This window comes from Natrix helvetica, assembly GCF_964273705.1.
Source record: "Natrix helvetica genome assembly, chromosome: Z".
Lineage (NCBI taxonomy): Eukaryota > Metazoa > Chordata > Lepidosauria > Squamata > Natricidae > Natrix > Natrix helvetica.
Genome location: NC_138554.1, coordinates 38,749,199 through 38,768,182, shown reverse-complemented (window position 1 = coordinate 38,768,182; position 18,984 = coordinate 38,749,199). Strand labels below are relative to the sequence as shown.

The 18,984-nt window shown below is 38.7% G+C and overlaps 1 protein-coding gene across 1 annotated transcript in view; it reads right to left on the bottom strand.

Moving 5' to 3' along the window:
* HDAC5 (histone deacetylase 5) overlaps positions 1-18,984 on the bottom strand; it is a 118,048-nt gene that overhangs the window by 13,058 nt on the left and 86,006 nt on the right. The window contains exons 10-21 of the mRNA XM_081970986.1: positions 14,141-14,352; positions 13,426-13,731; positions 9,990-10,155; positions 8,246-8,379; positions 5,768-5,888; positions 5,345-5,394; positions 3,814-3,921; positions 3,657-3,712; positions 2,910-2,997; positions 2,011-2,130; positions 1,138-1,235; positions 118-236 (exon numbers count right to left, since the gene is read on the bottom strand). Of these exons, the coding sequence (XP_081827112.1) occupies positions 118-236; positions 1,138-1,235; positions 2,011-2,130; positions 2,910-2,997; positions 3,657-3,712; positions 3,814-3,921; positions 5,345-5,394; positions 5,768-5,888; positions 8,246-8,379; positions 9,990-10,155; positions 13,426-13,731; positions 14,141-14,352 (1,578 nt within the window). The remainder of the gene's footprint in view (positions 1-117; positions 237-1,137; positions 1,236-2,010; positions 2,131-2,909; positions 2,998-3,656; positions 3,713-3,813; positions 3,922-5,344; positions 5,395-5,767; positions 5,889-8,245; positions 8,380-9,989; positions 10,156-13,425; positions 13,732-14,140; positions 14,353-18,984) is intronic.

Sequence of the window (18,984 nt, the reverse complement as noted above, 5' to 3'; positions counted from 1 at the left end):
ATAGTGGAACTTAACTGGGAAATCTATTCATACCTTTCCCAACTAGTCTGTGAATAGGTTTCCCTATTTATAAACTAAGTTTATAAAGGGATCTTGCCCCACGTTCCTCACACTCACATTTGGCTGTGACAGAATATCCACCCAACGGGGATAAGTGTCCCTCAACAGCATCGAAGCCAGCAGAAACAAGGACCATATCTGGAGAAAACTCGTGGGCTATAGGCATCACCACAGTCCTGGAGGACACAAAACAGCTCTCAGATGTCTCTTAGGAATGGGAGGCAGGACAGCATTAACTCTGGATTAATTGTAATGTACAGATTAGGAAATTCCAAATTCCAGCTATTTCAGCTTTCCTATCTGAGTCTTTGTAACTTTCTCCAATGCACTTAATTAAACTGGCCATATATTTGTAGATAAGCCTTCCTCAACTTGGCATCACTCATAATTTTAACTTACACAGTGCATTATCAGCCTGGTTTTTAGCCTTGAATGCTAGAAATCAGAGATGAAAAACAATCCTGGGCTATTAGAAGGTTTTGCCTAACTGTACTTAACAATTGTTAGAATGGGAACTGTTTTAGTCTACTAAAGCAAAACCAACAAGCAAATCTTGTGTCCCTGAATTTTATAGCATAACATGAGCATAACATGAATAAACCAATGTTCCATAAAAGTCTTTATGATACCTACAATAGCAATAGGCAGAGGTAGTCACCTCAAGCAACAAATGCTAAGAAGTGGCAACAGAACACAGACCGAGAAAACTGGAGCAGCGTGTCTTAGTTGCTCTAATGTAGCAACATAATGAAAAAACAACACATCCCATTGTCAGAGTTGAAGTGAGAAGGACAGCCAGCTTATTTTGATCTCCTTAGGAAAAATCTTGGACTATCCCAGTTGTTAAGTACCTAAGAAATTTTTGCCTTCTAGAATTTTGCCACAAAGCAAAAGAGGAAGAAATACATTTGACAGTATTGTGACACTATATTTGTCATGTAAATTTTATTTTGAAAATGGCAATATATCCCTTGGCACATTCCAGGAGAAAAACAGAATGTTCTGGGCTTACCAAAACATTCCTTGTTGGGCCACCGAGCTTTACACATTCTTATGTACTGTGGATAGCAAACCTACCTGAAGGCTGTTAGATATTCCACATCGCCAATAGGGGGATCCACTCCACCAGTCCAGGCAATGTTTACATTGTAACCTACACCCATCCCACCACCAACCTGGAAGAAAAAAACATGGTGGATAACAAAAGCCCTCAGCCATAGGGTTTACCATGCTGAGAGCTGCCAAGGTGTGGGGGAAAAAGATATGTAAGCATAAATCCCACTGAAGGGGAGCCATGTGTTACCAGATTCAAATGAGTAACAATGAATAGGAGAATTGCTGATTAATCTCCAAGTATGGCAAAGGGTGGGCAGATCGGTGTAAATTTGGCTTGGGTAAACTTTACAAGCATTTAAGTATCAAACAGTTATGGCATATTTTAGATAAACTATTTTTTAAAAACTGCCTAATGGATAAGGCATTAAGCTAGAAACCAGGAAACTGAGTCCCGCCTTAGGTATGGAGGTTGGTTGGACGATTTGGGCTGGTTACATTCTCTCAGCCTAACTGACCTCACAAGGATTGGTGGTGTGCAAAAATTAGGAGGAGAAAGTAATATGTTCACACTCTGAGTTATTTACACAAATAATAAAGATAAGAATATCTAAAAAAATTTGCAGTTCACTCCCAACTTACTCAAATCCGCATATTTTTTTACATAAACTTTCCCAAATTACACTTTGTATGTAGTTTTCTTAAATGTAGCAGGGTTTTTAATGCATAATCTTTAAATATTTGAACCCAATTCAAGGTGGAGTTTTATTCCATATTCCTGAAACATTTTGGGATTAAAATATTTTAGTTTTTTAACCTACAGATTCCAAGCTGGTTCCACCTTTAGCATCTCTTGCTCTACAAATCAGATAAAAAAATATAAAAGAATACACATACCTCTTCAGGAGCTCCACTCCCTGGGAAGAAATTTCCATTATCATAACGATGGAGGGAAATGTACAAAACACTGGGATCACTGTAGAATGCCTGCTGGGTCCCATTGCCATGATGGATATCCTATTAACACGAAGTAGAACTTAAGTAGAAGAATCAGTTTGGGATCCATGGTGCATGTAGACAGCAAGACACTCACAGCTCTCTTCTATTATATTGGTGGATATTAAATTTTTAAAAATGCACCTTTGTAAGCTCATAAAACCATCAAACCTCATAAGATGTTGGTGTTTTCACATAATTTGCAAAAGTTCAGACATGAATGCCAAAATTTCATGGGAGATTAATATTCCCACATAAGATTCTGATGTTCCCAAAGAAGTGTGCTACATATTAGGTTCTATGACATCTCAGCTCTTAAAATAACAGAATGATGAACCTGGACATCTGAAAGAGTTGCTGATGCTACCTTACCTAGACAAGGCCCAAGTTAGGGCAGAGATAATGTCCAAGGAGGACATTAAAGGTTGATGTAGGAAAAGCTTCAGAAGAAATCCATGAGGTAGGACAAAGAGCCCGAAGACAAATCTTATTGTTCTGTTAAAGATGGCGCTGCTGATGACAAACTGAGTGAAATGCTCTTTATTAGTTCTGATATTTTATTTTATTTTCTGTTACTCTGAGAATTTCATACTCAAGAGATCAAGATTTTGAATATCAGACACTGGACTTTGAAAAACAAGCAAGCGTTCTGGATCTATTTCTTCTTTTCAAATGTGGAGGAAATTTTTACTGAGGGGATGGCAGTTATCTTTTTTGGCATGGCAGTTAGGTTAAAGGTCTTTGCCTCTTTCTAAGAGAGTAAGTGACCACTGGAGTAGAAAAGGGGGGGAACACCTTACCCAATCCACAATGAGGATTTTATTGATGGCAAGCTTTTGTTGTAGAAGCTTAGCAGCAATTGCAACAGAGTTGAAGAAGCAAAAGCCCCTAAACAAAATGAAAAGGAAAAAGGGCATTATTGGACCAGGCTAGATAAGCAGCATAAGAACTGATATACTCTACCAGAATAGGGCCTTCGTAAGCCCAACATTCTCCATTACAGCAGATAGTCAGATTTCATGAAGGATATGTACATTGGTAGAGCATGTCTAAATGATTCTAGCAGGTACTAGATTCTGTACCGCACCTCTCCAAATAGTATTAGGATAAAGCCTTGCCTAAAATCCTGGAATGCTCCTGCCACTAAATGAAATAAACAATGATACTTCACTTTGGTCATGTAGCATCTATTCTTATTTGACCTTTTAAAAAATGCTACTTATAGTAACAGGCACCACAGAATGCTATGAAAAGGAATAATCTTATCACCTTTTATACATCCATTTTCCAAACATATTTGGGGGTATGGATGTCTAAGTAAAGTAAGTAAATAAGTTTTTCATTAACAGATCAAATATGCAGTGTTATTCAAGAAAAAAGTGATGGAATTTCATTTGAGAAGGCACATAAATAGTTTTTTTTTTAAAAAAATCCATCTTTACTTATTCCACTTTCCCAAAAGAATTCACTTTAGAAAATGTAACATTTCAAAATTTTGCAGTAGTTAAATGTAGATATTTCCCCCTCATTTTATATTATATACTTACATGGCAGTAGACTCTTCTGCATGGTGACCTGGTGGTCGGATGACAGCATATCCATTCTAAGGATGAAAAAATCATGTATCTTTAATAATGTGTTCATTATGATTAGCACAACCACTTTTAATGCACTTTCTGTCAATGGATTCAAAGAATAATTTACCTTAAGTTCCCCTGATGCAACTTTAAAGGCCAGCTCCAGCAAACAGCCAACAGCCATGCGGACTGCACTGGATGAATGCATCTCATTCCACACTGTATCACTGTCAACCTGCCATGAAAGTTCATTATAGATCACAGAAGTTGCAAAAGCTAAGTTGGCCTGATCATTTCCTTCTTTGATTGCCATACTGCTTTTAGCTTAGAAATTCATACACAATACTTGTTCCTTCTATTTTTCCCCCCACAATAACCCTGCAAGGGGTTAGAAGAGTGATTGAGTCATCCAATGAGTTTCTGCAGCTAAATCACAGAATCGAGATTTCCTAATTTCTAGGCCAACAGTTCAACCACTACTTCACATTCAAAATGGAGTAGATTTTGTCCTATCTATGAAAGGTTTTAGGAGATGAGGGAAGTAACCACTTGCTAGTTGACAGGTAATAGGAATGATGCTGTAATGAGAAGATTTGGGTGCAGACTGTCTTTTGTGGGCTTTTCTTCCTATGCAAACAAGCCGCCCAGAGTTACCTTGAGGTAAGAAGGGAAGCCTATAATTTTGTAAACAAAATAAAGTAAAAATAAAACTGTTACGAGTAAAATGGAGTGCACACAGGATTCAGGAAAGTGACAAAGATACACCCTTTCCAACACGCTTCTAAATTGCTAACTAGAGTCCCTGTGGATTTTACTCCATTAGTTCTTGCCAACCATATGGGGCAGTGCTCTTCTCCATTTCAAGGTCGTTGAGCCAGCGCTGTCTGAAGACACTTCTGCAGTCTCCAGCAGGATGTCACAAATGCGAGTAGATAAATGGTACCCATTTATCTACTCGCATTTGCATGCTATCAAACTTTAGGTGGGAGTGAGCTGGGGTGAGGATGGGAGCATACCCCTTTGCATGGCTGACAAGCCCAGCACTTTAACTGCTGAGCCATCGCACTGCCCCAACTTGTTAATAAAATTGATTTAATGATATTGATGTTTACTCTAGTTTTACCATTATTTTAATTTTCCTATTTTATAATTTGTATTTGAGCTGTCTTGAGTGCTGCACGGATATATTCCATTTAAAAAAATTATAGAAAGAAATGAGAGATGCAGCTGAGGCCCCATTCATAACTTTATTGCTTGCAGGCAATAGATAATTGCTCTATAGGATTCTTGTGGGTATTCAATAGCCTGTAGGATGAAGATAAGAAACAACAAACCCAAAAGGAATGATTTTTAAAGCCATTTCGGTACAATTCAAGGACACATGAAAAGATCAAGAAGATGCAATTAAAATATAACATAGAGAACCATCTTATATCAAACTCAATCTTTTGTCCTCCGGGTTTCATATTGCAGCTCTACAGGCTTTCAAGGAGGGTCATGCCCCATCACAGATGAAAACTACGTCTGCTTGCTACTGACTTGAAACCTTATTCCCAGAAATTAAATAAATCGTCTAGCAGAAATTAAACTTTAAGATGGAACATGGGAGGCTTTCATTTCCTGCCATATGATCTTCCTGGCAACCATATTTCACTCACCCCGATTCCACCACATGGAAGGACAGCATACATCTTCTGACTAAGGGGACCTTAGAGGAGAAACAACGAAGAGAAAAGGGGGTATGAATGCCACATATATACCAGTTACATTGTATATAAGATTAATTCATTTCCCCTACATTTTTCATAATCTTTATAAATACGGGATTCAACTGGACAACTTTACATTCCATTATTTCTTTAGATCATAGATCAAAGAGCCCTTTCCCTTAACTTCTATATAACTTCCCCTTAAAATTGGGACTCTTCCCATTATGAGCAAATGCTCACTTTGTTTTTCATCACTGCCTCACTCATCTCACCTCCCACTGCTGGAAAATACAGTCCCTTGCCACCAAAAGTTTTCCTATCTGATACAGAAATTTGAAAAGACAGACTTTATCAGACATTATATTAAATTACCTAGTAATTTCTTGTTGTCAAGTTTTTGCCTGTTCAAGGGGCTTGTTCCATATAGTAATGTGTGATGTTCCGAATGGACAGCCTGGATTTCATCCAATGTTGCCTTTCGACCTCGGATTCTCTAAGTAATAAAAAAATGGGTGAAGACATTAGACAGAAAAATTGAAATATTGACTTTGAAAGGATTTTGAACAAGAATTCAGTCTAATACTAGGTTCTCCTATAAAACACAGAGGTTTTATACTTGTGTCTATGCTTTGGTAGTAAGGTTTATCCATTTTATATTATTTTCAAGCTAAATAACTAAATCTGTCTTAACTATTCAGCTTTTCTATATTCCAGCCTTTCCAATATTTCATTTCAGATGAATGGTGGACAAATCTTCAACTTCACCTTCCTGAGCATCATGAATGGCTTAGGGCCCATGTCAACATTGCAAACAAAATTCATAAGCTTGGTACTTGCCTTCAAAGACAAAAATCAAGGATCAGTTTAATATTGTTCAATATGAAATTATTTTGTGGAAAAATGGATTCTTTGTTCTGGCTTCAGAACAAAGGCTTTCTTTTTGGGCTGCCTCTTTATTCTGGTCAGGCTTTGTTTTTTGTGTAAAACCCATGGCGCAGCACACATATACAGGGAAAAGCACTGCCAAACCTATAACTGAATTCCCTTTGTGCCTCACTAGGCTTTCTCTGAAATACTTGCAGGAAACCTTCCCTGACAGGTTCTTTGATAGTGGCATGACCTTTGGAATATTTCTCTACAACAATTGTAAGATCGTTCGCACTGTCTTGCATTAAATCAGATAACTGGTCCATTTGCCAAAATACAACTTTTTTTTTGACTGCCAGCAGCCAAAGTTTCAGGCAAAGATATTTTCATCTTTTATTACCAGAGATATTTTCATCTCTAGAGCTCATTACCATCTCTGAAATCTGTATGGAATGCATTCACTTGCTACTAAGGTAGCCTTCCTTCCCCAATCTCAGCAGCTTTAAGCTGTATGGCCATCCAAAGTATCCCAGGTTGCATGTGATTTCTATTTGCTGAGAAATCCTGTAATTGAAGTCAGCACATCTGGGAAGTGGCCAGATTGGGGACGTTTGTAGTTGTAGCTGAATCTAAGTTTCCTAGAGAAATGTGTGAATTAACCACAAAAGCAAGGTGAATTCGAGAAAGAAAATGCATATGCCTCTGGAAAGCAAATTATCTTCTCAGTTGATAAAATCAGTTTAATCTCTTATCTCCCTTATTGTTCTTTCTCTGAATAAACCTTCTTTAAAAAATTTTTTTCCAAAAAATATGTCAGAGCCTAGAGTTTAATTCCTTGTCTGCCTTTTTTTTAGAGTGAAGCTAGAAGGATTACTGAAAAATGTTAAAATTAATAAAACCTCAATAAAACTATATATATATGGACCAAAGTTCAAAGTCAATTCACATCAAAGTAGTAGCTCTGTTTGGAATCTCATATTTTTTAAATGTTTCCCCAATGATTGTCTGATAGTTATAATAATTACTAGACATTAAGTCGGACTCTTAGCAATTACATTTTCTCCATGCTGTTCTATTCCTAATCTGATCCTTCGGGTCTTCCAATGACTCATTACTTCCATAACCAAATTTAGCCATCTTCCTAATGTATGTCTTCTTCTTGCCTTTCCTTCCACTTGAGCATTTGCATTTCAAATGGGGGGAGGGGGAATCAACACTTTTATAAAGTCAATACATGAAAAATGTAACGAAGTAACCTATAGTACTTGAAAATCAATGGAATAGCACTGAGGAAAGATGTATATGGAACTGTTTTTCATTCAGGAACATGAGCTTTCAATTTGTACATGGGCTATTTGTTTTCAGGCTAGGTATCAAGAGTGTTGACATTCCCTGGAATGGACTGACCTTGCTGAAGAAATTCCGACTCTATGAAGTCTCAAAGTATTGCAGGTTATGATAGGGAAATATGAGGTCTTATAATGTGTTTCTGAAGCAAAAATTCCAGCACTGTACGAAACCATGCAAACTGGCTTGGGCTGCTGGGAGTTGTAGTACAGTAACATGTAATCAGAGTGGCTTTTGTTTTTAGAATTTCACTTTCTTTGGTTGTTCTCTTTTGTGCTGGAAATACAGACTGATAGGTATGCTTTACATATCTTTGTTTTTTTAAACCATCTTTTCTGTGTGGCTTGTTTTCAAATAAATAAAGAGGTAGCAAAATTGGACATACTTGCAGCAATTTAAAGATTAGCAAATTTATTAGGACTCAAGAAACAGTACAAACTCTGTCAAGTGCCTGATAATGTGGACTCATCTATATTGTATTTCTTATATTTTATGATTCCAGAAAGCTTGGATATTCCAGGATAGGCCTTCCTCCGCTGGTAAAATCATTTCCTCAAATGCAGCTATTTTTTCAGCATGGCTTTGGAAGCTGTCTTACTAGCTGCTCGGGAAAAGTTCCACTCTGAGATTTCTCACCTCGCACTTGGTTAGCAATCCTGTCTCTTGTAGTCTGGACCAAATACTTTGGATCCTCCCAGCATGTTCGGGGTGAACATTAGTGTTTCCACATGTACATTGGTGTTTCAGCATGAACGTGTCATAAACAACACCTGTGAGAAGGTGGGAAAGGAGCACAGAAAGGAAGGAGGAAAAAATAAAAGGCAACCGAAATCCTGTCCAGACTTTTATGGACAGTTAGCATATTTGGGATTCTGCTGGTGTGCTAAAGACACTATTGTGTCAGAAAATTACTGCCATCATGGGTGTGTTGAGTTATAAAGCAACAATTTAGTAGATGGCAAACTCCTAAGATTGCTTTGTATCAACTAGCCAGCATGGCTTCTACTATCCTGACTTTTCTTTCTCTCTCTTTTTTTTACACAGCGATTAACCATTCTCTCTAAAAAAAAAAGCAGGAATTTGTGGCTACCACATTATTTTTATTTGTTAATAATCCCTGTGAGCTTGATGAGGTTCTCAGACAGATTCTATACACTGGCATACATAATCTATCCTGAGACCCCACATTGCCATACCGTCTTCAAAGACTGCGGCCAAATGCAACGAGAGAGAAAATAATAAAACATATAAGGAGAGAGATTTAACGTCAATTTAAATTATATCTCTTTTTCCCCATTAACCCTGCCTATTCAAATGACACATAGCAACCAACAAACTACTCCCCCCTCCCCCCTGTACTTTTAAATCAGTGTTAACTTCTGGCAACTGGATGGATTAACTCCTAAGGTTTTTCTGATAAGACAGCAATGGCAAACCATTTCTGAAATCTTGCTAGGTCTGAGAAAAAGTGCCTGGCCCGAGGTAACTCAGCTGGCTTTGTGCCTAAAGCAGGATCAGAACTCATGGTCTCTCAGTTTTTACACTGATACCTTAACTACTATACCAAACAGGTTGTCCAACAAACCACAAAGGACCTGAAGTTGAAAAAAAATAATGCATGAATTAAAAGTATCTAAAATCAAGTATCAAATATCTAAATCAAGTATCTGAAAAGCATTTGCATTAGCTAGACCAATAAACTTGGCAAAGTGGAGGAATCACATGATTTGCAGTGGTTTCCAAGTATTCACTGGCTTTTACTGACGGCGCTATTTTTAAAGCCTTTTAAAATTGTCTGAGGGATTGCCCCTCTAGTTATAAACCTCTCCAGCCATTAAGATTTGCAGAAGCCTCCCTTATCACAGAAGCTTGCATATCTGGCACTGGAAAGAGCATTGCATTGTTCCTAGCTTGGAATACATTCCTCTATGAGTTACATTTGGCCTAATTCTGGCAACTTTAAGAAAGATGCTAGAGAAGTATTTCTTTTGATACTGATTATCATCTAATTTTATTTAAGTTTTTAAATTTTGTGATTGACAGACACCTTAAATCCTCATCTAATAAAATAAAACAGTAGTAAAACAAATCCAGTTAAAACTACCAAATTGGCAATCTTCTCTCAATGAACCAAACTGATTGAGATTTAAGATACAATCCTGTTGTGCCCTAAAGTAAATAATAAAGCAGAGACAATATTTAGTTCCTGGACACTAGGGACTGGATGTGATAATAAAGGAGAACATTTGCACAATCTCTTGCATATCTGGGAAAGAAATTTTCAAGGTAGGAGATGCACTTTCTAAGCAGCTTGTTCATGCCCAGCAAGACAATAATCACTCTGTCTTCCATGCTCCAGGAAAAGAAGTTCTTCGCCTACCTGTAGTGAAAAGGTGATGGACCAATGGCTCAGGTGTACTGTTCTTCAGACTAGTGCTAGCAGGTGAAGACTGGGTACGGCTAAGGGCTTGATGGGGTACAGTGCTGATGCTCAGGGGGGTTTGATAGAGCTGCAGAGATCTAAGTTGATGTGCATCAGCGAATACCTGTACATTTCACAAGAATAGTAGCCAGAGAGAAACAAAAAGAAAAACAGATCAAAAGATTACTTCAATATTTCACCAGCTTTTAAAAAACTGCCTTATTTAGCCCAACATATAATATTTATGAGGAAGCTAATGCTTATAAACAGTTGCTTTTTTTTTTTACTTGTCCATGTATTTATGATTCATCCAAGTACATACACAGCTAGGATGGTACAAAACATATCATTCTGAAACATTTAAAAGTGAAATTTCATAAAATGTTCTGTTTTGAGTATGAAATGGATAGCTGAAGCGTTCAAAAAACTATTTAAACCTGGAAGTAATCTTTTCTAAGCTTGAATCACTGCGTGAGCTCAGAATGCTTCCAAAATGTAAAAAATAGCTAATTTTGTAGAGTTATTTCATGAAATTTTACAGCTCAGTTGTCTCGAAATAATTTGTTTTGCATAGTCCAAGGAGAACTGTGTACAGTTAAAAACACTAGATTTCAGAATCATAAAAGAACTGAAATTTTATTTTAGACAGCTTTATGGCTGGTATCAATCATCCCTTACAGCAAGTTCTAAAGATTTGACTAATCTTACCAAGTTGGCCAGATTAATTTGAAAAGTTCATTTAATTTTTTTTTAGTTTAGCTCTCAAGCAAGGATGTACTGCCCCTTCCCTAAGAAACTTCTGATAACGTGGAAGAATGAGAGGAAAGTAGCAGAGAGAAGATGCATGTGTTGTTTCTGTGTGTTTTGCTTACTTCCAAATCTGACCCAGATCTGCTTCCTGTTGCCTTGAATCCCATAGGCATGGCAAGCACAAAACATTACTCATCAGGAAGTATAGGAAGTGAAAAGTATTTGTTTTTCTTGAACTACTGCCCCCCCATTTCAATTGTTTCTGAAACCCACAGAGGAAGATTAATTTCTCTGCGAGTAGCAATGGGAGAACAAATCTTCTCTCAGCAGCATCATTGGGACTCCCCTCCCCCCTGTCCAATAGCTTCAATGTTAATATATTTGTTTAAATTAGTTTTTGGTTTTTGCTGGGAGAGGGGCAGGGAAGCCATCTTGATTTGTTGAATGGCAATATAAATTCCATAGAGAAATAATTAAGATTTCATACATCATACTAGGTTAATTTAGGCAGTTAGATTAAGCAAACCACCTCCAGTTGATCATGGGTCAATGTGACCTATGAACGTAGCCTCCGACTCCCTGCTACAGCCATCCTCAAAATGCAGAATTTTAGAATCTCCAACCAGTATGACCGATTGCTTTGATCGTTAGAAATCCTGGGAAATGGTTACAATAAATTTGGAAGGTACCATGTTGAGAACGTTCTATAGAGTACATTCACAAAATTGAAAACATGAGGAAACTTGAAAGATAATATAAGAAACCTCTGATAAATGGCCATTAAGTCTTTGTTTAAAATTCTACAACAGATTGACTACTTTCAGAGGCAGACTGTTAGCAGTCTGTTAAAACTGTTCCATAGTTTTAAGAGATTATCTGGTTAACTAATGTTTAGTTAACAATATTTTTCTTGTATTTTGAATCCAATGGTTCAGAACATGCACTGGAGGAACAGAGGATAAAACATAGCACCTTTGAGGACAAAATTACCCAGGGTTATACTTCTGACCTCCCAGATATTGATACTAATCTCCCAGAGATTAGATTCTCCAACATTTCTCACCATTGAGCATATTGTGAGGTTGTTGGGCATTGATGTTCAGCAATTATTACAGGCTGAAATTCTACATTACTGCCAAGATTTTCAAAGTATGGTTATCTTCTGTAATTGATTATGGGATGACACTGGGGGGAAACGGAGCTTGAATATGTGGGGAAATGATCGGCATGAATCAAACTTGGTGCTTGACTGGTGTTGTGTTCTATGCTTGACTGATTAAATATAGGATTCCACAGTAAACTCAAATCAAGAATTTGCCAAATATGTGGCATCCATTTTAACAATAGCATCAATGCCATATTATGCATGATGAGTCCTAAGCTACCCCTCAATGTTCCTATGAAATACTATATTTTTGAACTCCTTTCAATCAGTTCTGATTTCTTTGCTGACCCTTCGTCTGGAGGGAAGGACTTCTATTTCTTTGCCAAACACACATTCTAATAAGGAACTGACGAAATTTTTAAATGAACAGAACGAAAAGGAAGACAAATGACTCATAATCAAGGATGACGTTCAGAAGCCAGAAGTATGCTCAGAAACCAAGGATAAGAAAGACAGAAAAGACTACTGTAATGCAGGAGATAAGTCACTTTCCTTTTTGGAGGCTCCATTATCTAAGATGAATGGGGATGAAGAATGGGACGCAAGAGATAGTCATTCAACTAGTTCTTCAAACTTACAATTCCTTATAATACACCTTCCCTGTGCTATGAAGCACCTCTTTCTCTATTCTTCCATAACTATATTATTCTTCCTACTTTTATTCAGTCTTCCTCAAGAGGCAGTAGCAAACAAGCTCAGCATGAATGGGGGGATTGATATGTTTGATCTCCAGTGGAACTGCTGCTACTGTCTGCAATACTGTTTTCCCTTTATAAAAGCTTGTTTTTAGTTTTAAAAGCATGCTATACTTTTCTTTACTTGATATTTGTGTCCAAGCAATATGACTAATCATTCAAATGGGGCATACCTCTCTTTTGCACTCTTCTGGGGTTTTTTCCTACTTTACTGCAAATATCAAGAAATAGTATGGCAGCCATATTTCTTGGGGCATCTGTCATAAATAACCCAAAATATATTTCCTGCCTTTATGCCCACTACGGTTTTAGAATAGTTATTTCTTTGCTATTTCCATTCTTTTATACCCTCTTTTTCCATGCCAGTTGGTCAACAATGTTGCCAAAATGGAGACACCATCCACAACTGTTAAATAATGGAATCTCACTTCCTCTCTTGAGTCTTCTCATACTGAAGAAGGGGGGAGGGGAGGTTTCTTCGTTTTCCTTGCTAGCTCAAGAATTAATTGCCATGCCTAAGCATGTATGTTATGCTAAGCAAATTTTAATCTCACATCTTTGCATATGTCAAGGCACAAAGTCTCATAACTCATAGAGAGGTTCTTTGCTCTCATACATACATGCTTTGCTATCTTGCTGAGGAAATGAACAGATGAACATAAATGCCTTCCCTCCCATACTGCATCTGGTCTCGAAGAAGAGAAACCTTTTGGAGTTTTCACAACTTCTTTCCTGTGACTTCAGTAGAGATTTTAATGACACCTTATTTTAAGAGAGGCCTCACCTGCCTGTAAGTAACTCCCACCTCCTCAACCTCCTGTTCTTCTTCCAGCCTATTAACTCCGTCTTCATCTTTCATCTGGAGACAGCCTTGCTCTTTGGCTGCCCTCTTTTCTTCTTCCTCATCCTCCTCTTGTTCATCCAAGCCATCCTGGGTGCCCTCATTTTCTATTGACCCATCCAGTACAAAGGGCCCCTGGCCCAAGCCCAAACCAAGCCCCAAAGATTCCTGTTGTTCTGTCAATTCCTCTTCTGTTTCTTCAGGATGTGTGGTAGGTGGCCGTGGCAACTCACCAGTCTTAGTGATTATCTGCAAGAGAGGAAAAAAATTAAAAAGGAAAAACTGTTTGCATTTTAATTGCCTAGTAATTTTGAGGCTGAAGCAAGAACCTACACTAAATACATAGTTTTGCAGTTCTGGTGACTTTGATTCTTTGAGCTTCATTTCTAGTCCTCTTAGCTGCTTACAGAATAAAGAGGAAATGAGAAAAAGACATAATACTACTCAATTACCCTATTTTAAACAAGTTGACAGTAGCTGGAAGATTTCAGCATCCCCAGGTAGCTTGGAGCATGCTGAATGACAAACAGAAGGAGGGTGGGGGAGAGAGCTTTGCTTTTGATCATATATACTTCTTTAGCTTGGGATACCAGAGAACATGGATTCATGTCCAAATAGAGTGCACAAATGTTTGCCTGTCACAACTTCCTTTGCCTACCTTTCCCAGCTGAATCTGCTGCTGCTTCTGCTTCTCCAGGAAATGTTGGTGCTGCTGCTGCACAACCAAGTGTTGCAAAGCTTGGGGGCTCTGAGGCAGTGGGGACGATTGGGTGCGGCTCAATGGACGATGTCGAGGCAACTTGCTTACAGTGCGTAGGTTGGAGGGGATGCGTTCTCCTGTCACTAGAGGGGATTGGCCATGCAGAGGAACTGGAATGAAGAGACCAGGCTTTATTGGGAAGACACTTGTAAAATATTGCATCACATTTCATTTAAAAATAAAAAGGCCACAAGCCATGTAACTAGATTCATATTTATTTATATGGAAATATTAGTAAAAGGCTTGAACGTGACCACAGTTTCACAAGTTTCATATTCTGGTTTGTCACCAAAATGCAAAAAGATGAGGGGAAAACCAGATCTAGCTAATTCCCATGCAGAGCTACATAGAAATAACTCAAGTTCGGGTCCTGCCTCCCCTTATTTAACCAGGTCACATTGTCCAATGGAGTCTCCTGATGTTGTTGTGAAAAAGTCTGGTAAACACCTGCTGAAATGTCCTTGGTTCTGGCGTATCTGAAACCTAAGTTCTATCTCCCCCTTCCCTTCCCACATAATTCTTTGGAAGCTGAGAAGTGACAATAGTTGCAATAGCAACATCACCTTTTGAAACTTGACAGTAGCCTTTGGCATAGTTGCCACCTTGGGAGCAGAGGCTCAATTAGAGATACTTTCTGGTCTCTGATGGAAAGGAAAGCAATCAGAAGTTGCGTCTTTTGTTGAAGTTCATCATGTCTTCTGTGTTACAAGGATCATATCTGTTCTTGCAGATCATCAATCATGGCCATCAGTTTGGCCACCTGAGCCTCTCATTCTGTCCTTTTAGCTTGGTTGTTGAAAGTCAGTTACCGGTTGCCATATTCAGCAACATATTCCTTCAGATTTTTACCTATGACGGGTATGATATTTTCAATTGATTCATCTTCCAGACCCTCTTTGTGGGTGAACAAGAGGATCATATAATTCCTGGCTTTAAGGCCAAAAATTTCTTTGATCATTTGAGCCACCTCATTCTCCTGGGAGAAACAACCAGGACGCATCACCTACAGAATGACATGAGGATCTAGGGAGCATATCTTCACACACTTCCTCACTTCGGCAGCAATATCGTGTTTGAACAGTGGTTGTGGAAAAAGCCAGGAGGATCAACAAGCACAATCTTCCTGTCATTCAGCTGCATCTCCTCCTTTTACCCTGCTTCTGCTGCTGACCGAGCTGACTGCCGAAACTCAAAGTCTTTGCTTCTCAGAATTGTTGTTTCCCATCGCACTTTCCCCATTTCTGGTTCTTCCCACAAGGACGATCCTCCGTTCCGGCCCTCAGATGCTTCCAGCTGTTTCCAGACAAGTCTCACAGCACAAAACATGGGGTTTCTGGTTGAAGGGAATCAGAAATCCCCGGTGGCAGGTGGATCTGCTTCTCTGCTAGATCTAGCAGAGCCTTGTCTTCTGCTTTATCTTCAGTGCGTTCAGCAAACGAAAGTGGAAGGACCAGGGAAAGAAAACTTTCACCTCCTCTTTTGAAACAGACTTCCTGTTTAATTATGGAGACTTCTATAGGAGAAAAAATGTAATAAGATGAAAAACAAAAGTTTATTTGCTTTTAGCCATAGGTCTTGGCATTCAAATACCCAAAATAAAGTCTAAAAAAAGGGTCAAATTCTTCTTTTAATTACCCTGAAATTAATAAAAACTAGTTTTCAAAGCACAAAGCTCTTGCTCACATTCATTCCCTTTGCAAATCTGCAATTCCAGAAAGATAAGTTGCTTGCACTTTTCTGGATGCTACAGCAAGTTTTGCGATCTGGCTGGTAATGAAAGCTTCCATCCATCAAAAATCTTTATTGCTATTTTACTATTTGTGAAGCGTTTCATTGCTGGATAAGACAGGCCAAAAAGTTCCTCCTTAGATTAACATGTATTTGGCAGGAAGACAAATAACTTGGTCTTTGATCATTCCACTACCACAAATGCAATTGTGGTTAAAAGAAGGGAAGATAAGAATTCCCTTCACAGCTCTCCCAGCATTCTGGGAGAGCTGTGGGCATGAGGTAGAATCCCAAATCAATAAATGCTCCCTACAAGAAGAAAATTAGGATTTTCAGATAGGGTGGTTATCATGATTGGTATCTAACATGATATGCTACCTGAAAGATATGACTGGCTGATAATTTGCACTTGCAGTCAATCACAAACTCATAATCATAAAACTGACTACTTTGGTTGACTCTCGGTTCTCTTGTTAAATGCAGCCCTCAGGAAATACAGATTTACCCTTGACAGACTGCGGCTGCACAACCAAGTGTTGCAATGCTTGGGGGCTCTGAGGCAGTGGGGACGATTGGGTGCGGCTCAATGGACGATGTCGAGGCAACTTGCTTACAGTGCGTAGGTTGGAGGGGATGCGTTCTCCTGTCACTAGAGGGGATTGGCCATGCAGAGGAACTGGAATGAAGAGACCAGGCTTTATTGGGAAGACACTTGTAAAATATTGCATCACATTTCATTTAAAAATAAAAAGGCCACAAGCCATGTGACTAGATTCATATTTATTTATATGGAAATATTAGTAAAAGGCTTGAACGTGACCACAGTTTCACAAGTTTCATATTCTGGTTTATCACCAAAATGCAAAAAGATGAGGGGAAAACCAGATCTAGCTAATTCCCATGCAGAGCTACATAGAAATAACTCAAGTTCAGGTCCTGCCTCCCCTTATTTAACCAGGTCACATTGTCCAATGGAGTCTCCTGATGTTGTTGTGAAAAAGTCTGGTAAACACCTGCTGAAATGTCCTTGGTTCTGGCATATCTGAAACCTAAGTTCTACCTCCCCCTTCCCTTCCCACATAATTCTTTGGAAGCTGAGAAGTGACAATAGTTGCAATAGCAACATCACCTTTTGAAACTTGACAGTAGCCTTCGGCATAGTTGCCACCTTGGGAGCAGAGGCTCAATTAGAGATACTTTCTGGTCTCTGATGGAAAGGAAAGCAATCAGAAGTTGCGTCTTTTGTTGAAGTTCATCATGTCTTCTGTGTTACAAGGATCATATCTGTTCTTGCAGATCATCAATCATGGCCATCAGTTTGGCCACCTGAGCCTCTCATTCTGTCCCTTTAGCTTGGTTGTTGAAAGTCAGTTACCGGTTGCCACATTCAGCAACATATTCCTTCAGATTTTTACCTATGACGGGTATGATATTTTCAATTGATTCATCTTCCAGACCCTCTTTGTGGGTGAACAAGAGGATCATGTAATTCCTGGCTTTAAGGCCAAAAATTTCTTTGATCATTTGAGCCACCTCATTCTCCTGGGAGAAACAACCAGGACGCATCACCTACAGAATGACATGAGGATCTAGGGAGCATATCTTCACACACTTCCTCACTTCGGCAGCAATATCGTGTTTGAACAGTGGTTGTGGAAAAAGCCAGGAGGATCAACAAGCACAATCTTCCTGTCATTCAGCTGCATCTCCTCCTTTTACCCTGCTTCTGCTGCTGACCGAGCTGACTGCCGAAACTCAAAGTCTTTGCTTCTCAGAATTGTTGTTTCCCATCGCACTTTCCCCATTTCTGGTTCTTCCCACAAGGACGATCCTCCGTTCCGGCCCTCAGATGCTTCCAGCTGTTTCCAGACAAGTCTCACAGCACAAAACATGGGGTTTCTGGTTGAAGGGAATCAGAAATCCCCGGTGGCAGGTGGATCTGCTTCTCTGCTAGATCTATTTTAAGGAAAGCCTTGTCTTCTGCTTTATCTTCAGTGCGTTCAGCAAACGAAAGTGGAAGGACCAGGGAAAGAAAACTTTCACCTCCTCTTTTGAAACAGACTTCCTGTTTAATTATGGAGGCTTCTATAGGAGAAAAAATGTAATAAGATGAAAAACAAAAGTTTATTTGCTTTTAGCCATAGGTCTTGGCATTCAAATACCCAAAATAAAGTCTAAAAAAAGGGTCAAATTCTTCTTTTAATTACCCTGAAATTAATAAAAACTAGTTTTCAAAGCACAAAGCTCTTGCTCACATTCATTCCCTTTGCAAATCTGCAATTCCAGAAAGATAAGTTGCTTGCACTTTTCTGGATGCTACAGCAAGTTTTGCGATCTGGCTGGTAATGAAAGCTTCCATCCATCAAAAATCTTTATTGCTATTTTACTATTTGTGAAGCATTTCATTGCTGGATAAGATAGGCCAAAAAGTTCCTCCTTAGATTAACATGTATTTGGCAGGGAGACAAATAACCTGGCCTTTGATCATTCCACTATCACAAATGCAATTGTGGTTAAAAGAAGGGAAGATAAGAATTCCCTTCACAGCTCTCCCAGCATTCTGGGAGAGCTGTGGGCATGAGGTAGAATCCCAAATCAATAAATGCTCCCTACAAGAAGAAAATTAGGATTGATTGGTATCTAATATGATATGCTACCTGAAAGATATGACTGGCTGATAATTTGCACTTGCAGTCAATCACAAACTCATAATCATAAAACTGACTACTTTGGTTGACTCTCGGTTCTCTTGTTAAATGCAGCCCTCATGAAATACAGATTTACCCTTGACAGACTAAATTGTGTCCATCTTCCTGATTTCAACAATTCAAAGTAGATAATATAAAGTAGATAAACTTTGAAGCAGCCTCTCTAAGTGTTGCAATACCGATTATTTGAATTAGTATTAAGTATCATTAATTTGTTATTGTTCAGTTCCCAAGTCCTGTCTGGCTCTTCGTGATTTCGTAGCATGCCTGGCCTCCTTATCCTACACTGTCTCCCTGACAGTGCCC